General features: G+C 33.2%; 4 protein-coding genes and 1 non-coding gene across 5 annotated transcripts; 2 read left to right on the top strand and 3 right to left on the bottom strand.

Moving 5' to 3' along the window:
- LOC18597750 (expansin-A6) lies at nucleotides 7,169-9,525 on the top strand. Its single transcript, XM_007026950.2, has 3 exons — nucleotides 7,169-7,444; nucleotides 7,661-7,979; nucleotides 8,655-9,525. The coding sequence occupies exons 1-3, from the start codon at nucleotides 7,279-7,281 to the stop codon at nucleotides 8,962-8,964; spliced, it is 795 nt and encodes a 264-aa protein (XP_007027012.2). The 5' UTR covers nucleotides 7,169-7,278; the 3' UTR covers nucleotides 8,965-9,525.
- On the bottom strand, nucleotides 12,302-12,374 carry TRNAK-UUU. The gene has a single exon. It is a non-coding gene; the product is annotated as a tRNA-Lys (tRNA).
- Nucleotides 12,582-15,079, bottom strand: LOC18597751 (ABC transporter I family member 20). The gene is made up of 7 exons (XM_018120601.1): nucleotides 14,883-15,079; nucleotides 14,661-14,794; nucleotides 14,163-14,282; nucleotides 13,803-13,898; nucleotides 13,476-13,628; nucleotides 13,290-13,367; nucleotides 12,582-13,103 (listed from the first exon to the last, which is right to left on the bottom strand). The coding sequence occupies exons 1-7, from the start codon at nucleotides 15,046-15,048 to the stop codon at nucleotides 12,864-12,866; spliced, it is 987 nt and encodes a 328-aa protein (XP_017976090.1). The 5' UTR covers nucleotides 15,049-15,079; the 3' UTR covers nucleotides 12,582-12,863.
- LOC18597752 (trafficking protein particle complex subunit 4) lies at nucleotides 15,258-17,261 on the top strand. The gene is made up of 3 exons (XM_007026952.2): nucleotides 15,258-15,422; nucleotides 15,496-15,664; nucleotides 16,791-17,261. Exons 1-3 carry the CDS (start codon nucleotides 15,363-15,365, stop codon nucleotides 16,985-16,987), a joined length of 426 nt encoding a protein of 141 aa, XP_007027014.1. The 5' UTR covers nucleotides 15,258-15,362; the 3' UTR covers nucleotides 16,988-17,261.
- LOC18597753 (probable serine/threonine-protein kinase NAK) lies at nucleotides 19,506-22,804 on the bottom strand. Its single transcript, XM_007026953.2, has 6 exons — nucleotides 22,458-22,804; nucleotides 21,824-22,149; nucleotides 21,275-21,410; nucleotides 21,058-21,200; nucleotides 20,822-20,945; nucleotides 19,506-20,309 (listed from the first exon to the last, which is right to left on the bottom strand). The coding sequence occupies exons 1-6, from the start codon at nucleotides 22,507-22,509 to the stop codon at nucleotides 19,894-19,896; spliced, it is 1,197 nt and encodes a 398-aa protein (XP_007027015.2). The 5' UTR covers nucleotides 22,510-22,804; the 3' UTR covers nucleotides 19,506-19,893.

The raw sequence follows: 26,282 nt of genomic DNA on the forward strand, positions 1-26,282 counted from the left end.
CCATTCCAACCAAAATGAAGGACAATTCATTAATTCACATATTAGGACCCTTTTGTTTAAGCATTTGTATGTATTTAACTCTTGATGAAGATTATAGTCATATATCAATTCTTGATATTAAATAAATTTTACTTTAAAGCAGCAAAAAGAAAAACATTTTTGTTTGGTAAAAAAAATTATCAATAGCTTCATATGTATTTCATATCATATTTTTGCATATACTTACGTGTTATAACATGACACACATGCAACTCGAGCCGTTGAGCACCGATAATGATTTTGTTTTGTTCATTTTTTTAATTTTTGGCATTTACCAATAAAAGAGCATGCATTAATTAAATAAAAACCCTCTCATCGTAGAAATTTTTGAAAACTACGTGATTTAAATTTGGTTTCAAAGCCATAAATGATAAGCTATATAGATGATAAAGACAGAAGTAATATAATCACATGAGGATATTGAGAAAAGGAAAAGGATTGAGGGTAATTACTTAAGCAAATTATTTGCAAACTAATTAAGAAGGGAGGAGAGGGATGCTGTTGGTTGCACGTTCACATGTCTAGGCAAGGCAGGCATGCATGCATGCACGCGTGGAACATGGTTTGGTAATGTGTTAGTGAAGAAGAGAACTATTGGGAAACCTTTGAATACAGATGCTTGCTGATGTGGCAGATTTACTAAATCTGGTTGGTCGGTGAGTGGGACATCCCCTCCTTAGTTCCAACACCTTACGCGTTAAAAAAAATATTTACACACCCACCCCTTAAGGGCTGAAACCTACCTCAGCATTATGAAACCACCTCCTTCAATGAATATCTCACCGTTTGTTACCGTCGGCAACACCTCACCGCATCAATAATTCGTACATACCTCAAAACAAATATATAACCACAAAAACAATTTATTTAAACCAAAAGGATAATATCCACGTGGTAAATAGCCTTAGTTAATAAGATCATTTGTCTCGATATAGAATGAGAATAATATTATTAAAGGTAAAATATACTAACTTTTTAAGTTTTGCATATAATTATACGTAAATTTATTAATTTTTAAAATATTTAATTTGTTCTAAACGTGTAAACAGTATTAACAAATAAACGTGAAATATTTAAAATATCTTTCTTCTTTTTTTTTTTTACTATTTTTATTTCTCTCGAATCAATCAGTGGCTCTTCCTTACACCAACAAGATCTCCCCAGGGAGAGCTCGATTTGTCCGCGCACACCAAATCTCACGCTCCCTTGGTTGGCCTAAAGATCTAGTTGGTTGGCCAGCCGGCAAAAGTAGGAAGAAAGTTTGGTTTTTTTCTTTTGAATAAAAGAGAAAAAAATAAAAAATAAAAAATTATAGTTTATAGTGTGATAACTTTTAAAATTAATGAAAAGTAAAATTGTTTGAGTAATATTATGATGTTATCAAACTAACAAAAATATTAACACTAGACTAACGGTTGAACTTATATATCCAGTCAAAAAAAATTTTTTTTTAAATTGATTGTACATTTTGAAAACTAATGTACTTGTATGAAATTATAGATAAAACTTAAAGAGATTAATATATTTTACCCTATTATCAACGATAAATAAATTGAATATAATAAGATCATTTGTCCTGAAGTCTCAACGATGCCATTCATCAATCTCTAAGTGAGAATTATGGGACTTCGATCGGGTCAATCTATATAAATAATTGATAATAAATGGAATTAAAAAAAGGAAAGACAAAGTCTAGAGATCGAGAAATTACCGAACAAAGTGATAGAACATACCCTCTTCTAACATTACCGACAATCTTTCAAGATTTTTCGAAAGCATGAAAGTTTTGGTCTCGGGAGCTTCACTCAATACATTTGACCATTCAATGCAATTTATGTGCCCATTTACATAAATTATTCTTCTTTTTTATTGCATGTTTATTAGTTCAAGTTATTATAAACCGTAAAAATAAATACTCATAATTTTAAAATCATTAATTGTATAAAATTTTAAAATTTTTATCTTCGGGTATTTATAAAATGTATAAATACTATAAGCTAACGGTATATCAAATATAAATTTCTTTGACTCATTAAAATAGAAATTAGGAATACATGTATATGGGAAAGGGTTGCGTATAGTATGTGATAAGCCTTTCATCATCATGGCATAGTAAATGAGTCTTGACATCACTTTGTAAGAGGCATTTTTTGTCTGTTTTTATTTTTATCTTTTCCATCAAGATAATAAATGAAAAACTCTAAAAGAAAGGAAAAAGAAAAATATAAGAAACCTGGTTAAATGCATGCATGTAAACGCATTGCCACATTGAATGAATAATTTTTTTTCCCATTTCAAAATAATAATAAATAAATCCCAACATCCAACAAAATAGCATTCAAGACAAGATAAGTGAAAGTGAGATCATAATATAAATGAAAACACAAGACATGAGATATATAGATATCTTATCTTATAAAAAATGTATTAAAAATAATTTATATATGAAGAAATACATTATAATGCAAATAAAATAAATAGGAATGACAATATATTAATATTGGAAAACCAAGGAAAAAAATAAGAAATATAAAAAAGCAATAAGTGAAGGCACATGGTGGTGGGTTACAGATTGGGATGGGAGGAAGAGTTTGGAGAGGAAGAGAAGCAACCAAAACAATAATTCGATTCACATGTGAGAGAGTTTGGGATTGGAGTTGGGTTTTTTTTTTTCTTCTTTTTTTCCTTTTTTTTTTTCGAATTTTTCTTCAATGATCAAAAAGGGGCTTTTGACTTACAGCTGTTAGAATAAGGGAAAGGGCACATGGCCTCTTTTTTTAATTTTCTTTGGGTCTATTTGATGTGACACCATTTTACCAGTTATCTACAAATATTGCTGTGAACATATCAGATCATACATATGCATCTTTCCTGTCATTGATACTTCCTCTTGAATTCTATGTTTTCCAGGTTTACAACATGGGTTGGATTTGCTTTTACAATAGTGTAAATTCAAATTATCAATAATTTATATCGTTTATGCATATCAAGATTTTTTTTAATTGTTTAGTGTAAAATTGAAATATTTTATTTATTTTTTTAAAGCGTTTGACATGTAGAATTAAAATACTCTAATTACTTTCTTTAAAACATTTGACATAATACGGGTGAGTATAAAGAGATAAAATAAACACTACAAAAAAGAAATTTACCATATTAGGTATCTAGAAAAATACTTGTTATAAGATTCTTTGCTTGTTCGGTGTAGAATTGAAATACCCTATTATTTATTTATTTTTAAAACATTTGACATGATATGATCGAGTATAAATAAAATAAAATAAAATAAAAATTACAAAAAAGACTTGTCATATTAGGTATCCAGAAAAATAATTGTTATAAGATTTTTCTATTTGTTCGGTGCAAAATTGAAATATTCTATGTTTATTTTTTTAAAGCATTTGACATGCAAAATTGAAGTATTCTATTTATTTTGTATAAACCGTTTGACGTGACATGATCGAATATAAATAAATAAAACAAACACCACAAAAAAAATTTAACATATTAGGTAATCAAGAAAACTAGTTATATTGTTTCTCTTTATTGTAATTAACTATCTTTGTGTGTCATTCCCAACAAAAAAAAAATATTTGTGTGGTTAAAAAAATGTGAATATATGCTTTGAAAAGGAAATAGGGAGTTGAGAGGGAAGTGTCCTTTAAACTTGGAATTAGCACAATTGAAGGAGAATTGGAGAAAAGGCATACTTTACTTTTCCATTTCTCCCTTTTATTTGACCATCATTATATATAAAAAAAAATTAACAACTGCTTTCAATATAAAAATAAAAAGCTTAAAACTTACTTTTTGGTAAATAAAAATATATATTAATAAATAGTGGTGCAGCTTTGTCCTAAACCCTTTTTACCCTTTATTCAATCAAATATTTTAAAATCAAAATGCCCCCTACCCTATGCAAGGACAGTACTTTAAACCTTATGGTTCACAAAATTGTTCGAGAGATTCTTTGTCACACACGTACGAGAAAATCCCGATTTTGCTGTCTCTTGTAGCTTATAACAAACCAAAGAATTAAATTATTAAAATGTAAATGAAAATCATCTCTTTTCTCTCTTTCTCTCCCAATATTTATTCCATTTATGTACTTTGCATAAAAAAATTATATGTACTTTCTGTTCTCTTTTTTTTTTTATTTTTAATTTGTAAAAAATTAAGATAAATCTTTTATTTTGATATAAATAAAAAAATTAACGATAATGTAAATTGATTTTGGTATGCATCAGTGATGATCTATTTTCAACGAAAAATTTAGAGGCATTGGAATTTTTCAACATCCAAAACATGTTTTGATTATTTTACAATCATATGGGTTCGATTGATAAATTTTGTCGAAAAATAATAAAATTAATTTTTGTCAATATTTTGATAATTTTTTTATATTTTTACAATATGTTTTTTATTTACTCTTTCAAGTCTTTATCTAGAAAGTTCCATCTGCGATAATTAGTCTCAAAGGGTGGTACATTAAATGTTTTGTACTTGAAGTAGATTTGCCCAATTATTTGCATTAGAAATTGATGTTCTTTTATCTTACAAACATTTAAGACTAGTCCCTATCCTCACTTAAATATACTATAAAGTTTAATCCCACGGAATAGCCATAAAAACCCAAATTTAATTTTGAATTCAACTACTCAACATTTGCAAACAAAATCAATATTTTCAACGTTAAACCTGGCTCTCCAACATCCTCTAGTTTTAAATCCAAAGGGGGCTACTGTTATTCAATTATGACATTAATGTCACCAATTGATATTAAATCCTATAGTATTACATTTAATGCCCAAAAATATTAAGTTTGATAAATTCAATTCCATAAAATAAATGGGTTTTTATTAAAATGAGCAAACGCAGTTGAAATTGATGATGTCAAACAAATAACATTTACTCAAATAAATTTATATAAATATTATAATTAAATTAAATTAATATAAAATATTAATTATCTTAACTAAAAACATTCAAATATTTAATTTATTAATTGGTTTATGATTATTCTATTCAAAAAGTAAAATTCGAATTTTAATATAAAAGAATTATTTAACTAAAAAAAACGCGGCAGCAAGAGTGAGGAGTGAGAAGAAGCTGGCGATGGGTCCCGCTTGCGGTTAAAGCTCAGTAGCCATGCATCGGCCTCTATTGGCTTGATTATACGCATATAAGGACGAGCCCTGGTCCCCACGGGCTAACGCGGTTTCATCTTTTGCTCCCACCACCTGCTTTTTTTTTTTTTTTGTTAGTCTTATCTTTCACTCTTCTCTTTTGGGGCTTGGTTATTGCGGTTCCTTGCTAAGGTACTAGTCACTTTAAGGATTCCTTTTTATATAAAATTTAAAATTAATTAAAATATTATTTTATATTAAAATGTGTTTGCCCATAATTTTAATGTATTACAAAAATATTTATTAATGTTTTTAAGACACTCGTTAATAAAATTTAAGATAAAATATCTCTATTTTTCTAAATTTTAATAATAGATATTTTACTTTAAAAGTATACATACCTTTAATAGATAAGATAAAAAGATTAAAATACTTTTTTTATATTAATTTAAAAAATTATTATTATATATATTTTTTTGAAAAAAATCATAGTGCTTTCTTATTTTTGAAAAAAATAATAAAATTTAGATAATAGTAATTTTTAAAATTAATAAAAGATAAAAATTATTTTTTCAATATTATCACGTCAGCAAACTAACAAAATATTAACAATTAACTAACGACTGAATCTAAATTTTCAATAGAATATATTTTTTTGAGATAAAGTGTCTATTTTGAAAATTAATGAATTCGTTTAAAATTTTAATTAAAATTTAAGAGGTAAGAGTATTCTTTAAAATTTATGATTTTATTTTATGTGAAAGAAAGAGAGAGAATGAAGTCAAAGAATTTAGTTGGATCATAGCTTGCACTTGAAGCAAAGTGTTTTTGTATGGAACAACACAATCGGGGGTACTTAAAACCTTTTTTTTTACATTAAGAATATTAATATTTTACATTTAAGATGAAAGCAAAATGATATCATCAGGTGTTGTAAGCAAGTTGATGGGGGTAAAGTGGAATATTATTGGAGCACCTCATCAAGTTGATTCATTACAACTCATTGTCAAGTTCCTTTTTTAAGATTATAAAAAAAAAGGTTAAATTCTTCTTTTAATTCATTGAAAAGGGTTAGACCAAATTTATTAGGAACAACATTTAAAAATTCACAAAAATAATATAAAAAAATGGGATTTTACAAAAGGGTAAATTCTATAGTTAATACAAAGAAAATGATGGTGCTATGTCACCATTCAATTAAAATAAAAAATAAAAATGTTGTTCCATCTCAGCCAAACCGACATTTTGTTTTGGTACATTTAACTTTAATCCTTTTCAAAATAAAGTGGATGAGACCCTCCCCAAGTCAGTAGTCAAGAATAAAGATCATAGAAAAAGTCCTCCAAAAGCAAAAGAAAGAAGAAGAAGAAGATCATAAAAAAGGGTTCAAATTCAATTGTGGATATAAATTCCTCAACCAAAGAATAAATATCCAAATCAAAGATGCCCAAAAGGAGAATCAAAAGAAAGGTTTACTGTGAAATAAAAAAAAAAAACCCAAAAGTCCCAATGAATCAAATCTTGGTTTAAAGGTGTTGAAAAAGTCTCAAATTAAGTATGAACATCAAAACCCCTACAACATTATTCACTAGTAGCTTAGTTCAAGGATGCATGTGCACATTCTCCAAATTAATATTGTTATTATTTTTGATTAGGTCTTCAAGTTCTTGCCCTACTCTTTGACTAAAAAAAATTAACATGAACTGCCCATGTGTGGAGCACATGGCATTACAAATTTGGGGTCTTGACTCCCCACTACAACAACATAAAAAAAGACTAAACCAAACACTTCTTAAGAACAAAGAAAAGAAAAAAGAATGTGAGGTTTCAATTAATTGCCCAAAAATAGATCAATGAGAAATGGACTAGCAAATTGCATTAATTACATGTAGTAATTTTTTTTTTTGGGTCCCAAAAAAATTCTACGAGTCATCTCTACCCTCTTACCCCCCCCCCCCTTCTGTCTCTCTCCACCCCCCTTTCAGCTCCTCAATAAGTACCCCCACCTTCTTCCCGATTTTCCATTCGCCCCAGAATCAACACACCCAACATTTCTCTTTCCCTTTTCTCTTTCTTTCTTTCTTCTTTGTTCTCTCTGAAAGAAGAAAACAGAATGGCTGCTGCTGCTACTACTTCTTCCCTGACTGTGCTGTGCTTTGCTTCATTGCTGTCCTTTTCTGTTGTGGTGAATGCAAGGATCCCTGGAGTTTACACCGGTGGCTCCTGGGAAAGTGCCCATGCTACCTTTTACGGTGGCAGTGATGCTTCTGGAACAATGGGTATTGGCTTTTAAGCATAATTTTTGTACAATTAGTACGAATTTCGTCAATGAGGCCCTTGTTCTCATGTTCTGTTTTTGGAAGCATGAAAACCCCATTCTTCAACATGCATTCACTAACAAAATCTCAAACTGTAATATATATTTCCTCTACATTCCCTAAAACCATTAAAATGTGCCTCAAAATTTGCTCGTTTTGTTTTGTTTTTCTGGTTAGGCGGTGCATGTGGGTACGGGAATCTCTACAGCCAAGGCTATGGCGTGAACACAGCAGCTCTCAGCACAGCACTTTTCAACAATGGCCTTAGCTGTGGTGCTTGCTTTGAGATTAAGTGTGCAAATGACCCAAGATGGTGTCACCCTGGCAGCCCTTCCATTTTCGTCACAGCCACCAACTTTTGCCCTCCTAACTATGCGCTCCCAAGTGACAATGGCGGCTGGTGCAACCCTCCGCGCCCTCACTTCGACCTTGCCATGCCTATGTTCCTTAAGATCGCTGAGTACCGTGCTGGTATTGTCCCTGTCTCTTTCCGTAGGTGAGTCCAAAATCTCTCTCCTTTGCCTCAGAATTTCATGCCTTTTTGTTTTTCTTAAAGTACTAGTGTTCCTTAAGTTGGTATTTCGTTACTTAGAGAAGTAAATGCGAGTGAAAGGCAAAAAGACTACTTGATACCAGTACATAAATGTTGTGCATTTCTGCTCAATTTTCTTAGGAACCAAACAGATTTTTTTTTGTTTTTAAATTTCTATTAATATTAAATTTCGTTTTTCTTCCCATCACTTTCTTGGGAAAGCAAAAACGGGGTTGGCCTCAAAGGTATCGCCCTTTTGTGAGCTCATTTGGACGGCGTCCGTTTGAATAAATCCAGATTTTTTAATGTCTTTTACCCAAGTTTAACCGTCTTTCGATCCGTGTTATATGACCAAAACACCCTTGCCTTTTAAAGGCTGACCGTGCTTCCAACCCATTGATCTCTCGGAACCTCAAAGGGCATCAAAGTGAAAAATGTTGCAAGGGTATTATTGTAATTTTAGTGTTTACTAAGATTTTCCGGGAAATCGGACAGCCCAAGGGACAAAATTCGCGACATCCCACGCGTGGGTTCGGTCATTTCATCAATGAGGAAAAAATGGGGAATGACAAAATATTGAATTTCCATAATTACCCCCAACTCTGTTTTACGGAGTTTAATTATTATTATTTTTTACAGGGTGCCGTGCCGAAAGCAAGGGGGAATCAGATTCACCATCAACGGATTCCGTTACTTCAACTTGGTTTTGGTCACCAACGTCGCGGGTGCAGGGGATATCGTGAAGGTGAGCGTGAAGGGAACCAAAACCGGCTGGTTGAGCATGAGCCGTAACTGGGGTCAGAACTGGCAGTCCAACGCCGTCTTGGTGGGCCAGGCGCTCTCCTTTAGAGTCACGGGCAGTGACAAGCGAACCTCCACCTCGTGGAACGTGGCATCAGCTAATTGGCAGTTCGGCCAAACCTTCACGGGAAAGAATTTCCGCGTTTGAAGACAACAGACAGAGACAGACAGTCACAGTTCCCTCCCTTCTCCGCCCTTTTTCTTTTAATTTTTATTAATTAACCTTTTTTTTTATCTTTGTTTCCCGCCCTTCTATTTTTCCTTTATTTTCCCGGAAAAATTTTGAAGTGGTGGGTTGGGTGGGTAGAATCCGTGAAAGTAACAGTGGGGTTAAAATGGGGTTTTTGGTAGGATTTACGGAAAAGAAAGTGAAAAAAAGTAAAAAGAAAAAGTGGTGATAGACTTAGGAAAGTGACTAAAGTGAACTATGTGTGGTAACTTTTTTTTTTCTTCTTTTGGGGCCTAATATTGGGTCCATGTTTCTTTTCCTTTGGTTTGTCATTGTGCTGGTGGTAATAGTAAAAATCCACCGAATGGTAAAAAAAAAAAAAAGGCTGTAAGTGAGGGGCTGAAGTGGCTGCAAAATCCAAAGAAGCATGTAGCCCGCAGCTCTTGGTCATATAGTAATTTCCCATTTTACTACTATATATTAAAATGTTAGAAGTATTTTACTTTTTGTCTTTAAATCAAATGGTGTTGCTTTCTTCCATGTTGCTCCTCTCTCATGCTTTAAAATCTTTCATCTTTGCCTCCCCCCAACTCAATCAATGCTTGTAATGTAATGGCTGTGACAGCCTTTATGGGTGGGTGTTTTTAGCTTTAAAGATGGACAATAAAAGAGGGACAAGAAAAGGGGTTAGGCATTCAAAGAATATGGTGAGCTTCATCACCAAGATTTGAGGAATTGTAGGCAATAAAGAAAGAGTTTGAAAAGAAGAAACATACTGTGTATAGCAATATAAGTAGGAAGGGTTGCTTGAAGGGGAAAACTGGTGCAAGTACTAGGCCTCCACACATGTCGGTGGAGGGTGCAGAAAGGTCATGTGAGTGCTAGACTGGCACTCAGGTGGTTCTGCCTATTTATCTTTCTTTTTATGTTGTATGTGTTTTACACAATCTTCCACGGCTCCCACCCCTTTGCAACCCCACCCTTTCACCTTACCTGGTGTCCTTGCCATTCCTCTCACCTAGTCATGTTCCATTCTCTTTGTTCTTACCAATGTGTAGCACCATCATCTTCCTCGGCCGAACATGTCCCCTTTTACAGGAAGGCATCAATTTCTTGAGTTCATTTGGTTAGGTCCTTGTTTCCTTAGGAACAAGTATTTTGAGTTGGAGCATCGGTGAGAAAAAATGGTTACATTTACCCTCTTAACTCGAGGTTTAGAACAATTTATTATAAGCAAACCGACTCATTAATGTTTATTCTATTTTTCAATCCTAAAATTATCAAATTCACTATATTTGATTATATGATTCTAAAGTTCAAAGGGAAATTAACTACTAAAACCTTAAAACATGAATGAAAACATCATGTAATCATGTATGTTCGGTAATATAGGTTTTTACAATGTAAGAACTTAATTCTTCGAATAAATTAATAAGGAGTTGATTAAATTGGCTAATTTGTTCTAGCACCGGTGATCTCTCGTTGGTTTTATTGTAAATTCGTATCGTAACTTGAGTGTTGGAATAGTCTATTCACTCTCAAAATTTTTTGATAAAAAAAATTCCTTGAATAATAGAGTTGAAAAATTTTGGTATATGTAAAACGACTCAAATTCATTATATTCGATTATATGATTCTGAAGTTAAAGGAGAAATTAGCCTACAAAAACTTAGAAAATGAATGGGAAATATCATCTTAGGGTATGATAAACTTGATCACTTCAAAAGACCCAAAAATCTTCTGAAGTTATGCCTTTCCATGTCTCACTACTTGTTTAAGAGGAATTGGATATGTTACAATTGCTTTCAACTTGTTTAAGAGCATCTGCTTCTTGTCTTGTTCTAATGGCAAGTGTGACATCAACAATGTGGGCCTTTTCTGATAAACATCACATTCCATATCTAGAAACAAAAAAGGATCTTAGTGAGGGTATTCATTTTCCCCTTTTTGCTGCCAATCTCTGCCATTGATAATGTAGCTAAATTAGAACCAAACAGTTCAATGTGTTTGCTTGACAAGAAAATATGGAAGCAAGGAAAGGATGCTTTGGCCATGTCTAAATTGCACTACCATCCCAATGTTTTGACCACTCTTTGCAGTTATTTTGCATCCTTAGTGCACTGTCAAGATGCTTTCCTTAACATCACTGATTTTCACAAGACACATGGTATCTCTTTTTTTAATTTATTAAATTAAAAGTACAATAGTTTTATTTATTTTAATTTTTCAAGAAAAAACCAGGGTGTATGTCCTTCTAGGTAAACAATAGGCCGGTGGTAGGTAGTCCATGTTAAGATTCCAATCTTGAAAAAAATTTAAGCAAAACCCTGTTCTGCATATTGTTCAATCTTATCCATTATATCATCAAAAAAGAGAGGTGAGAAACAGAATAGAAAAAAAACTTTTGAAGAAAATTGGATTAATAGCCATTTGGCCCCGCAATTTGTAGCAATTCAATCTTTTATCAAAATAGTGATAAAAGAAATCACATTAGATCACGTATTTGTTTTAAAAATTTAATATGATATCAAAGTATACGGTAATCCGATTTGCTAATTCATGTCATATGATGAGTTTGTAATTTTTACATGTGAGAGAAAATATTAAAATAATTATAAAAGAAATTAGATATATGTTAGATTAGGAGTATATAATAAGGTCTCTCAACCTATTATCAATTGAGTTTTAGATTAGATGCTTATCTGAATAATTTAAGATTTTTAGATGATGGCATTGAGTCTTGAGGTAGAAACACAGTGCTGGTCGGTTAAGCAGGTCAACAAGAATTCAAGGAGCTAGAAGAAAAAGTTATTCCCAAGTTATATTATGTTATCCTTTTGCATATGCTTTTGGCAAATAGTGCAAAAGATATTTGTTTACAATTGGGGAGGTTTGGAGCGAGAGACAAGCGATAATGGAAAATGGAATATGTACCAAAAAGAAAAAAACCCATCATTTTCTTGCTTGATATTGAGGAATCCTATGGGTTGATCATCAAATTTCTGCCAATGGAAATGGGGTTTTTTCCTTAAGGTTCCATGTGTTGTGGAAGAGAATAATATTTTACATGGAATAGCAATTTGCAATGGGATTGCAGTTTGATCAAAATATGTTTAGCCTAATACCGTTTTAAGGGAAAATTGTGGGTCAAAATGGGCCTCAATTGGGCTTGGTTGTGGGGTTTTAGCTGAAAGGAGGAGTACACGTGTTTCAACGTTTTGAGGGAATATTGTGGGTAGAAATGGGCCTGAATTGGGTTTGCCGGGCTTTGAGATGAAAAGTGGAGTACAAATGTTGTCAAAAAGCTATAAAAGAACGCCGTCTGTGGGAATCGAACCCACGACCACGTGGTTAAAAGCCACGCGCTCTACCGGCTGAGCTAAGACGGCCTGGTTGAAATTTTGTTGTCTAATATTTTGCTTTAGCTCTTCTTCGTATTTTTGGGTCAATACTGAAATTCTGCCAGACACAGCAAATAAGGTAAAGGATCAGTTTCTTGTTGATCATAAGGAGATGGACATCATCCCTTGCCGACTAATAGGTGGCAGAGTTCAATGTAACTATCCAACCTTCCATCAAATTAAGATGATCCGAAGGAAACAAAATCTTTGGTTTTATTAATCCCCATAAACTGTTTCATGGTACATTAACTTTTCATAATAAATAATCAGATGATACTAGCTATGCTTGACCATGTATGCTCATTGCTCACAGTACAGGCTCAACTATGGGAAATAATACAATTAAGGGCATATTTTCTTTCTGCCATTCTAGCTAATAAGAGCCTATGCAAGACTCTGGCAACGAGAGCCTACAATCTTATTGGTGTAACAGTAATTAGGGAAAGCTCAAAGAACTTGTTCCAAAGTTGAGGTTATCTATTGCCTTAAAACTCTGTTTGAGCTGAAGAGAAAGTTTTCTTCACCAGCAACTGTGGAGTGCAACCTTCCTGCAGCCCAGCCATTGTTCAATGCACGGACAGCAGCTCGTGCTGGATCACCTGTCACACGGCTTCCCTCAATCTGGTTTTCAAATTCTGGAAGACCATGTGCCTTCCTCTCTTTTCTTTTCTGTCTCTCCTCGTCTCTTTCTTTTCTCAGCCAGCTCTCTACTGTTCTCTGTAAATTAAAACCAGTAAGACATTACAAATCCAAAGAACTAAGGGCTAGAAGCACTCTTGAGACAAAACATATAATGGAGATATATATATATATATTCATTTCAGTATCTGATAAATAGACAATATTCAATGAGCTTCACTCCTAACCAAAAGAATATTTCAAGCTTCTACCAGGAAAACTAACCATTAGCGACAAATTGCTAATCTCCTTAACCTTATCCATTGGCATTGCTAATTGCAATTTTCCATGAGCCACATAAACCTGAAACAAAGATGAGGGTTTTCTCGTTGAGAAGATATGTTATATAAATCATCCATTTACAAATTCATTTTGAACGAACGCAGTTCTTAGAAAGGAACCGAAACAGACAATATGTGATGGCCACTTTTCTAGACCATCAAATATATGTGTAGCATAGATGATAGTGGCACCTCGCTCTTCACATTCCTTTCTAAGGAAATGCAGAAGGTCAGCCCTTGCTAGCACATCAAGGTCAACTGTTATCTCATCAAGTAGAAGAACCTATACAAACAAGGAAGCAGCCTTAAGGAACAATTCATACTAGTAAAAAAAATGAAAACAAGACATAAAAAATTCCGAACTTCGTTGTGGAAGGGAAGAAGGTTAGAACTCCACAAAAGACCAGACAATGGAAGCATTGAAAATACACACCACCATCTAGAAAATTGAAAATACCTTGAATGGCTTGAGGAGACCCATACAAATTTGGACGCGTCTTCTCTGACCATCAGATACCTTGTGCATCCTCCATGAGAGATCAATGTCTAATACCTACAACAAAAAGCAAGCAAGAGAACTTTTAAATTATACATAAGCTAGGAACTAAATTTAGTCACTTTGGATATCAAGAGGCAAAACTGGTTACTTAACTGAAGTTAGTTTGTTAATTCATTATCTTTTAATATGCATAGCCAAATTATCGTAATTTCCACACGGTTTTCTCGAATAATTCATATGTGGAATAATGAGCTATCAGATACTACCTCCTTCATGCTTTGATATGGTTATATTAGTACTTCTATAAAAAATGCATACCTTGATTAGTTCAGCTCTTCTTTTGGGATCAATACCTGCAACTCCGAAAATCATTTTCTCTGCAGAAATGTCCATTTGAATTGGGACCTCAAATCCTGCGAAAGCAACATCACGCCTCCACTGCAAAAGAAAGACCATCCTTTAGTTTAACTTATAAAATTCAACACCAATACACCAATAACGAATACATTGAATTACTTACAATTCCTTTGATACAATATCCAGGGCAGAATGGAATTCGAAATAAACAATTTTCTTCATGCAAACTACAGCTAATAGGTCTAAATGAAGTCAGTGAAATTGAAAATGAGAGCCAAAGAAATGACTTTTTCCCAAAATTTCCCTTGTCAACACAAAGCAAAGTTACATTTTCCCCCCAATTATGTCTCACTGACACAGTTTCAGTTCATTCAACAGTTAACAAAATTTTCCAAGATTCAAACTTTAGGGAATTATTGAATGAACATAGGAAAAAGAAAGGAAGAAAACTAAACAAACCTCTCCACCAAGATAACAAAGTTCACCAGAGGAAGCCAAAACGGTGTCGTGGAAAGCTGATCTTCCCAGCACTCGAACCATGTGCGGTTCCACCATATGCTTTCCTCCCATTATCTTCAATATCGTTGTTTTCCCTATCATTCATTGAAACAAATAAACATGAATTTTCAAATTTTTTTTATTTTCCTTGATTTTCTCGTTTGTACTAACTAACTAGGTAACCTGCGCCATTGGATCCGACAAGGAGACACCGGTCGCCAGCGTTGAGAGTGAGAGAGAAATCGTCAATAAGAGGAGCGGACCCCGGCGGTGGATGACCGTCGATTCCAGGATACGTGAATCTCAGACCGTTGATCTCCACGGTTGGTTTCGAACTCTCCACCGCCATTTCGCTTGAGTAGGTGAAGTTCTCCCCACCAAAACTTTCAAAAAGTATTTATAAATTTCTATTCTTCCTAACAGGCACCCGATTTTCCATTAAATTTACGAAAGGACCCTTGCTTTCATACGTGGCGCCATTAGAACCTAGTCGATGTAATTTAAACCGTAAATTGGTCTGTAAAGAGAGGTCAAAAACGTCAACATAAATTTGGAAATTAAAACAGAAAACGACTCTACAATTCCCAAATCGAAGCAAGAAACAGAGCAGTTATTCATTTCCAAGCAACGATTTTTAGGGTTTTCAATTTGATTCCCTTGACAATGGCGGCGATTTACAGTCTTTACATAATCAACAAATCGGGAGGTTTGATCTTCTATAAGGTAACATTACTCGGAAACATTTTCTGTTTGTTTCTCGAGAATATTTGGTAATTTTTTTTGTTTTTTTTTAAAGGATTATGGATCAAAGGGACGCATGGATACGAATGATAGCTTGAGAGTGGCTAGTTTATGGCATTCGATGCACGCCATCTCACAGCAGCTATCGCCTACCACTGGTTGTTCGGGAATTGAGCTTCTTGAAGCTGATACATTTGATCTCCATTGCTTTCAATCCCTTACTGGTATTTTTTTTTTGAAATACCAATTACTCTTATCTTAATTAAATTTAATTTAGTGGAAATTTCGAATTGTGAAAGTAAAATATAGAGAAACTGCTTTATAGATCTGATTTGCACACTCAGTTGAGTGAAAGTTTTATCATTTTTCAATTATCCCAAAAAAGAAAGTTGGATCATTTGTTCAGCCATTGTTTGAGTGCTTGCGATAGAGGAAATGATTTTGCCCCCCTTTTCTGCCTAAAATATGGATATTGCGATGTTGTTTGATGTAGATGATGAAAATGGAAATTTTACTGGAAATTTACTCATATTCTATGCTTATAAAAGATACAGGAAGCTTGCATTTATGCGCTTTGGATGCAGTTGGAATGCCTCTTAATTTTAACTATTTACTTGAAAATTTTTCTGGTGCTTGCTTTTCCTCTGACTTGAAATTTAAAACTGTAGTACAAGAACTGTTGTCGGTGAGATGCTCTGTAATTTATGTTTTGGTGTTCAATTTTTTATGGTTCAACTCAAAAATAGGATGTTACTATTGAAATAAATTCATTATGTCTGATTGTGCCATTATTGATTGAGGTAGATCAGTTAAGTCTTACCAATTGGAAGGGGGAAATCTGTTTTAGATCTGGTGTGTGCTGCTTTATGAAACTTCTTATATTTGAACACTTGGCTGCTTTCTTGAAATTAATCTTTCGAGGAGAGATATACTCGTTGCATAATTTTTTAGTTTATGATACGAACAACATCCTGCGAACCACAAATATGTGAAAAAGGAAAAAAGTAAATGATAAACATGCTGTACAGATATATTGGAAGACGCTGGATCAAATTTTAATATGTTGAGATGATCTAAGGTGAGAATTTTTGAATGATAAGTTTACCCTTGTGAGTGTATTATCTGAAAATTGGCGAATGTGAAGGCTTGATTACTTGTTTCTCTTGTTTGTTCTAGTGACATTTTATGCTGAATAAATCTCTTGTTCTTGCATTTGAGTTGAAATGGTATTTTGCAAACCTTGGTTGTAAAATTTTGGAAGGTAGTCTCATATGCATGTTTCTGAAAACCATATATTATACTTTGTACAATGTTGATTTTTGCAAATATTTATATTGTTATGATATACAGGAACAAAATTCTTTGTGGTCTGTGAACCTGGTACACAGCACATGGAGGCTCTCTTGAAAGCCATATATGAGCTCTACACAGATTATGTTTTGAAGAACCCCTTCTATGAGATGGAGATGCCTATTCGGTGTGAACTCTTTGACATCAACCTGACACAGGCAATACAGAAGGATCGTGTTGTGCTGTTGGGAAGATGAACCGTTCTGGAACCTGTATCTCACAAAATTTTCACCTTATCTTTTCGTAATTTGTACATTTATAAATGGAAGATTGTTGTCAAGTTTATATCAGCTATGTTAACGCTGTATTAATCAAACTCTGGTGTTCGGTTCATCAATGCTGGACTCATTTACAGCATTGGATGATTAGAGAAGTTGTCTTTCTCAATTAACAGTTAGAAACTTGATTTGCTCAGATGTTCTCAATTAATGAAAAATCATGTTACAGGCCTGCTCCCCAGTTATTTGATTATTGTTGTTGCTATATTTTGAAATCTTTATCTAGGAAGAAGTTTGAAGAGCCAGGGTTGACCAACCAATCTTTATCTTTGAGGACATCATAAAGTTTTTCCTGTACCAACAGATCTTATAAATGAAGTGTTCATAGAGAATTATTTGCTCTCATTCAAGGTGAGTTGCTGCTGCAATTGAACTCTCTCCAGCATAGGTCGGATCAGGAAGGACAACTCTTTACCTGCTGCATAGTTCACCTCTTTCTGTCTCTGCACCCAACGACACAACATCCTTGGGAGTTCTGAAAATTCCTGCAATACCAAGTGCCAGCAATCATGGCTGGAAAGGGTAGGAAAAAGGGGAAGGTGAAAAGGTTATGAATTACCATTCCTTATAACCTTCAAACTTGGTTGAAAGAAAACAGCTAGGCTGGGAAAAAAATAGGAGAAAGTGTAAACAATTTTGGTACTTTATGTATATTTGGTCTACATTGGTTTGGTAGAATAGATAAGAATGAAATAGAAAAATTATTTTGTAAAAATAAAATAAAATAATTATTATGTTTGATACAGTATAGGAAATAGAGTAAGAATTGTTATTATGACTTATTATAATGTTTGGTTGGTAAAAATAATTTTAAAATAAAAAAAATTAGTTATAAAAAGATAAAAATATTTTTTATTATATTAGTATTTATTTTTATCAAAACAATACATTATATGTATTATTTTGATGCAAAGTTCGACCTTGGTACAAACAAAAAAGAAAAAAAAAATTCTTAAAGCTTTTAGAAATATATCTAGATAATATTTTTCTTCTAAATAATTTTTTTATGTACAATAACTGATAACAAGAAAATTAACCAAAGAAGAAGTTTTTACCCATTACATAGAATGTTTTGCACTTTAATCGTTTTGGTCATTTCAATGAAGAGAGTTGCAAGTCCAAGACATTAAATGAAGAAGAGAAAATAGGATAACACCAAACTAAGCCCAGAACATCATCAAATGAACAAAAAAACAAAGCACATGAGCATATTCAGTTCAACCCATTTTCTTTTACATCAAACAAGTACATGATCGCAGGCGGCGCTAGAAAAGTGGATGGTGGATGAAAGCAACGCAGCTGAAAGAGAACAATGCGGCTGGAAGAGGAGGGAGAGAGAAAAAAAAATGATTTTGTATAGGTAGAATTGTAATTTTATAAACTTATGAGGAATAATTTCGTTTTAATGATTCTAAAAATTATTCCATCAGATATGAAATAGTTAACACCAAAGAGAGTTAGATTTAGTTAAAAGATGATTTTTTACTGATTTTAAAGAATAGGTAAAACTTAAAAATTATTATTCCTTATCAATTTACCAACCAAACAAGGGGAGCAAATAATGGTTGGGAACGTGAAAGAAGGATAGTTTCGATCTCTTCCACTCATAGAGGGTCTCCCACTCTCCGTGTTTTCGTCGTATCTTCCGAAGAAATTTTCTCAAGGCCTCGGCCAGGTCTTGTGCTTCAAACGTGGATGTCAACCCGAATAGGATGTTTCTGCCGTGTTAATATGATCACCCTTGATTTACCACCCCATTTCTCTAATCCCTTTCTGTTTTGCAGGTGGACTCTTTCTTTTCCATACTTTGTTTAACCGTTTCTTCACGCATTGCTTCATGTCCCTTCCTATTTGCTAGCTTAGCTTGTTCAAGACAAAACTTGCTTGTCGATGTTCCGGAAATTAGACTAAGCAGAATGATTAAAAACTGATTGAAAGAGAAAACAACATCGTTTTTCTCGCACTTGTTTTCTTGTGTACTGCTGCATATCTTAGCTGTCTACAGCTGATATTAACCATAGTGTTCTTACGCATGTTATAGAAGGATGACCAAGTAAAATTCCGGAAAAAAGGGTTACCAACTACCTTCATTTTTGAATAGGATAATGCCGTGGAGATGACTTCCCTTTGCCAATCCATATTTAATTGACAAGTTGGAAATGCCAATATGCATTGAGAACATGAAACCATTTGCTTAGGGGGAAAGGAAGGGTGTGAAAGCCAAGTCCTCTTGGAAGTGGTAAACTTTGCACTAGACATTCAATAAAATCAAGCAAATGCCTAGAAGTTCTCCTGACAACCAAAATTTGTCTCTTTTTTCCATGTTCACATAAATCAAATTGACTTATTTCATGCAGCTCATGAATCTGTCGGCGGATTCCAATAGTTTTAGAAAGAGAAAAGAAACTGTGAGCTTAGTTTTAAGGGCAGTAGAACGTAATGAGAAGAGAGATACATCTGATATATCACATGGTCTACAACAAAATGAAGATTCTTACATACTGTCTCAGATGAGCTCAATTACTTTTCCAAACAAGACCATATGCTAGGGAAGAAAGGACCAAAAACCCTAAAGAAAGCCTCAAATAAGCTCAATATCATTTTTATACAAACATATATTCTTCACTATTTCAATCATGATGGTATATTTAGCAAAACCCAGATCATGTTCATGAAATGCTCTAGAATCTGAGCATGATCAAATTCAGAGGTAGATTTAAATAGTTTACCAGTAAGATGAACTGTACACTACTCAAACATGGTTTTGTTCCCTGCCTAAATCCCAGAAACAATTCCTATGGACGTTCAAATCAGCATTTTTCCATCTAAACACGAAGAGGTGAAGCAGAAGGCTTCGGGAAAGTAGTTGGTTTGCCATTGGAATGGCTTTGCACCTTTACATGGTGTTCCTTCTGAACGCTTTTTGGCATGTCACCTGGCTCCTGAAATTGCTCAAGCTCTGTTACCACCTCATCCATGCTTGGCCTGAACTTAGGTTCTACAGCTAAGCACTGAAGTGCAAGGTTAGCCACCTTTTGGACCCGATTTAATGAATACTGGCCTTGGAGCCGGGTGTCTAGTACACGGAATATTCTACGTTTGTTGGTCAGGTATGGTTTTGCCCACTCCACCAGATTGTGTTCTCCTTGTGGCCTGTTCTTGTCAATAGCTCGTCGGCCAGATAACATTTCTAGAAGAACAACTCCAAAGCTATATATATCGCTCTTGGCAGTCAAATGACCTTCCCAATAAAAATGAAGTCGATATCAATACTCAGAGTATATCAACTTCATTCCATATGATCCAATAACAAATTGCTAAATGTAATGAGAACTATAACAGATGAAAATAACTGATATGATAAAAAAACAGATTTTATTTTGTTTTGTTCCCAGTAGAATCATAGTTGAGTTCTAGATAAAAGGTTCATGTTATTCCCAAACAGAAGGTAAATAAAACAACTCCATAACTGAGTCAAAAGGACTGTGAAACCCTTCTCCATGCATTGTGAAAACAGGCAAATAGTAGTACATTTTTCTGAAAAACATGTTGAGTGAACTGTAGATATTCATTTAAGAAAAAAAAAAAAAGAAGAAAAAAGGAGAAAAAAAAAGCAAATGAAAAAAGGGTAGTACACAAATCCAATAGAATTACTGAGCATATAGAGAACGGTAGTAGATAGCGGAAAATAAAAGCCAAAGAGATTGGCATGGACTATGTATTTACAAAAGAAAACAGAGCTGGGAACAATACCTGTGGCTAGATACTCTGGAGCAGCATATCCATAGGTTCCCATGACCCTAGTGGAAACATGGCTCTTGTCACCAGTTGGACCATCCCTAGCCAACCCAAAGTCAGAGAGTTTTGCATTGTAATTCTGCAAATAGCAAATGATACAGCAGCACATAGAACATTAGTAAACGGATAAGATTCCAATATACTCACCATGCGACAGAAATGTAAAAGGAAGCACTAGCTCAGTTACATACCGAATGAAGCAAAATATTAGAAGTTTTAAAATCGCGATATATGACTTGTGGTTTGGCATTATGAAGAAAGGCAAGTCCTTTGGCAGCACCAAGTGCAACCTTCATCCGGATGCCCCAAGAAAGTGGTGGGAAGTGCGACCCCCCTGTTTCAAGATTAAATTAGGGACATATACTTTACTTCATAGATATGAATGTTTCACCAATATGAGGAACTCACTCCTGAATAAATGATTCTCCATGCTACCCCGAGCCATGAACTCGTATACCAGAAGCCGGTGCTCATCTTCTAAGCAGTAACCAATCAACTTTACAAGATTAGGGTGATGAAATTGTCCAAGATAGTTGATTTCAGCCTGTGCCAAAAGAACAAAAGTAAATCAAAATATCCTCCCATAAGAGGAAGGCTGAATACCACAGTTTTCACTAAAATGCATTTACAACATCATCATTTCACCAAATTTAAATATATTAGAATTGTGTGGACATCCTAATAGCCACGCCAACTGGACTGCATTCTTGTGCTGATAGAATCATGGTAAGTCAACATGGTCGAATTAATGAAGGTAACCAACTTAAGATTGCATCCAGGTAATACCAATTTCTCTTAGCACTAGAGGAGTTAGCTGCCATAACCTAATAGCAAGTAGCAAGGGATTCAAAATCTCGCCACCCCCCCCCCCCGGCAAACAACAAAAAAAAAAAAGAGAAACTGAAATGAAATAAAAATAACTTGTGCAATTTTAGAAAGTAAAGAAATATCACTAACCAGCCATTCCTTGTGACCCTGGAACCCTTCTTGTTTGAGCCTCTTAGCAGCAATTACTATACCAGTACCAGGCTTGGTAGCTGCAAGTGAATGCTCATCAATCCATCCTTTGAAGACAGAACCAAATCCACCTTCTCCTAGCACGCTGTCTGGCCGGAAGTTTCTGGTGGCTGTCCTGAGCTCACTGAAGGTGAAAACCTTTAAATTTGAAGACTGCAAAATCTCACCCTCGCTCCGGGGAGTTTGTGGTACAGAAGCTGATGACACCCTACTGCTTGAACCACTCAAGTTGTTTCCATTTCTGCTCGCACTCGTCGAATTAACTCCTGTACACAAATAGTTAATTTTCACATGCTTTATAAGTAATACTTTTAAAATTGTCTCAATAAAAACTCACACTTTTACAGCTCCAGACAGGATCTGTATTACAATTTGAGCTTGTGAGCAAACAAGTTTTTAACCATGTCCATTTCAATACATCAAATATTGATTAGAACGATAGAAATCAAGCCCTTTCCATTGATTTCAATATAGGAAACACGGCATGCAAGTTCATTTCTCATCAACAAAGCAAAAACTCAAAGCTTTTAAGCAGAATAAAGCACAATCAAGAACCAAACAGCTTTCAACTCACCGGTAGTAGAAGGACTGACAGACTTGATGCGATTGCTCCAGCAAGCTCCCATCAAAACAGAATAAATCCCAGATCTTTTTTTCAATCTTTCCCCTTATTTTTTCTCTTACAAGGCCAAACTTTCCACAAAGAAAGACAACCAACTTGGATATTCAGAAAGATCAAAGTCGAGTATGTGGTAATTTGACAGCTAGATTTTGGATATGATCTCTTTTCTACACCCTTTTTTTCACTTTTTTAGAAGGTGGATTTGGCTTTGGAGGATGATGAGAAAAGATCAGCAAACCCAAAAGTACGGTAAAAGGCTTCTTTGCTATTGGATTTGCCTGCTTCCTTTCTTTCTTTATGAGTAGCTCTTTTTAGACCTCAGCCACCTCAGCCAACCAAAAAATTGTAGACAGTTGACTCGCTTTCTACCTTCTTTTGTCTCTTTACCCCAACAAACCACCAATCCACCATGTGAACAAGACAATATTATATTTGTAGTAACTACAGTATTTTCATTCCATTTTTACATTACTCATTAACCCATTGGCCCAAAAACACTTAAAAAAACTTGTATTAAATTAAAAAAATTAAGGATTTAGAGAAAAGGGTTAGTTTAATAATCAAACTTGGTTGTTGTATTTAATTTGTTTACGAGGCATTGGATGCCATTCCTTAGACTTTTCCTCTTGATTCTCGATGATTAGTCAAGTCAAGTTTTTCCTACTCCTCTTAAGAACCATGTCTCACCGTTGGATTTACGTTAAACCTTGTTCTGCTTGCCATGTGATTGTATGTTTTTGGAGTTTGTTTGTTGCAAGCAACCTTGGGGAGTTCTGTCACCTTTGGATATTGATCAACAATTATTCAAGCATCTTTACCATTCTTTTTTTTTTTCTTTTTAAGAATACAGTTTTGCCGTTCTTTGATTTGTGAAGTCTACGTGACAAGGACTAGTGTGGAACAACAAGAATATGATTGTGGATGGCAGATGCATGTAACAGGACACACAGGAAAGCACACCTTTCCCCAACATGCATCATTCTCTAATAAATGCAGAAGATGGAGCAGCATGCTCCCAGAATTGGATTCTTCAGATTCATATTTTTTTCCTTTAAAAATCAGTTGACTGTTGACTCATGGCTACTGTGACAAAGAAGAACGCACACAACAATACTCATGTCAGCAATACCCCATGTTAGATTCAAAAGCAGAGGAACCCCCCCCCTTTTTTTTTCCCTTAAAAATTTTATTTTTATAGTTTATTACACAAAAAACGGAAGGTTTGGCGATGTTCATCTTTCAGGCTTTGTATCAACCTGGAAGGTAGGTTCAAATGGTTTTAACCCAAAACAAGAACTGTAACACCACTCAAAGACATGGCTTTGTTCCCTTTAATCCCAGAAAGAATTATCCCAATGGATGTTGAAATAAGGAAAGAAATTTGGTGCTGCATCAAAAAGTTTTCGGCTAATTATTAAACATCAAGTGGTAAAGCAGAAGTCTTGGGATAAGTTGTTGGTGTACCTACCATTGAAATGGCTGTGACTATTTACATGGTGTTCCTAACAAGGACAGGTCATTTTGGTGTTTAAGCTTAATTTTCCGTGGCTTAAATCTTAACAAAAGTTTCTATATTATAGTCTTTACTCAATTAACTCGTTCATGTTTTATTATATTTAATCAAATTTTTAATTTTAAAAGTAAATATATATTTAAATTTAATAAAAAAATTATTTATCACAAGACATAATATAAATTAATAATTCTTTTATCCACGTGACAGAATTAGAATCCATAATCATTTATTATCGAATGATCACGTCAATTAGTCTAGTTATATGTTACGTGAATAAAAATAGCAACTAGTATTAGATCCAATGACAATTGTATTTTCGTTAAATCAAGAAGTTTATTTAATTTAAAATAAAAATTTAAAGATTTGTTTGAATAAAATAAAAAATAAGAAATTTTAAATAAATAATAATGTAAAGGCTTTTTTAATATTTTTTTGCCATTTTTGATTAAAGAGCATAGTGAATATATTATATAGACATAGTGTATGAGTTTGCTACGAGTTAAAATTAAATGATGATTACAACAGAAATTCAGAAAACAAATAACTACACAGCTGATCTGCTGCTGTCGATTTGTTATCTTTTCCAGTTCCTTCTGAATACTTTTTGGAATGTCATCCTGCCTCCTGGAGCTACTCAAGTTCTGTTACCGCCTCTTCCATGTGCGGTCTCAGCTCTTGAACTTGGGCTCTACAGCGAAGCATTTGAAGTGCAAGGTTAGCCAACTTTTGGGCCCGCTGCACTGAGTAGTGCAGGCCTTTGATAATTAATGAACCTGTTGTTCGAAGGATAAAAACCCAAAAAGCTTCCTAAAATGTTTTAAAAAAACCAATTTGATCTTTTATGTTTCGAAATGATATTTCTGATTCTTAACTGTTAATATAGATAGTTAACAGTTAAAAAAAATTTATACCTAATACTTATAAATATTTTAAGACACAGATACACTCCTAAAAAAAAATTGTTCAAATTTCCTTTTAAAACTTAATAAAATTCATTTTGATATTTAATAAAACTCAATATTTGACAAACGAAAAAAAAATTAAAACTTAATAAAATTTTAAAATAAGATTTGTGGATGCAATAGTTTGTCTTGCTTTGACAATTAATAAAATTTAATATTTGACAAAGAAGATAAAAACTTAAAACTTTTGAGATATAGAGTACTCAAGTTAAAATCTTTTTATGTCACCCTAAATTCTAATATCAAAAAACAAATTTTGGGTAAAATTTTGTTAACAAAATTATTAATTATAAGTAAGAAATTAATATATTGATCGACACTATCAAATTTAAAATATCCATCATTGAAATAAAATGTTTATTTTTTTAATTCATTCTTTTCAATGAAAAAAATCTTAAATTGTTGTAGAAATAAAAAGTTTGATGAAAATAGACTTTACTTCAAAAAAAAATGTTTATGGTTTTCAAAATAGATACAACTTTAAATTTTCAATCCTTCAAATCAAAACTTTTTAAGTTTTTGTTTATTAAGGTTTTAGAAGGGACAATGAGCAGATTTTTTTAAAAAGAGAATACCTTTAAATTAAAAAAATAATATAAAAAGTATTTATATTTTTAAATATATATGTAGTATTAAGTTTAATTTTTTTAATGGTTAACTAACAAAATTAACAGTTAAAAGAACAAAAACATCATTTTAAAATGAGAAAGACTAAAATGTCCTTTTAAAATATTTTGAAAAGACTTTTTTAATTTTACTCTTATTTGAATCCGACTGATCTTAATAGTTACATTCGAATCGATCATATCCTTTTTTATATTTGATCTGAATATGAAAAATATATATATATAACCTCACATCCAACTTGACTCGACTTGAAATTACTCTTATTTGAATCCGACTGATCCTTAATAGTTACATTCGAATCGATCATATCCTTTTTGATATTCGATCTGAATCTGAAAAATATATATATATATAACCTCACATCCAACTTGACTCGACTTGAAATTTAATTTAATAGTTATAGTTTAGTTTAATTTCATTAAAAAATTTTCTCATAATATAAACTACATCTTAATCATACATAAGTAGATTATACTATTAAGTTAATCACTTAAATTATCGCAATAAATAATAACTACACCAATCTAACCTAATCATATTTATAACTTGTTTGGCATGACTTTTTTTAGTTTAAAAGCTATCATAAAGTTCTTATAAAAAATAATAACTTTTAAAATTAAGTTAAAATTATTTAATAAATTTACTTTAATAAGCTTTTTTTATAAGTTATAA

This window comes from Theobroma cacao, chromosome 5, assembly GCF_000208745.1.
Source record: "Theobroma cacao cultivar B97-61/B2 chromosome 5, Criollo_cocoa_genome_V2, whole genome shotgun sequence".
Taxonomy (NCBI): Eukaryota; Viridiplantae; Streptophyta; class Magnoliopsida; order Malvales; family Malvaceae; genus Theobroma; species Theobroma cacao.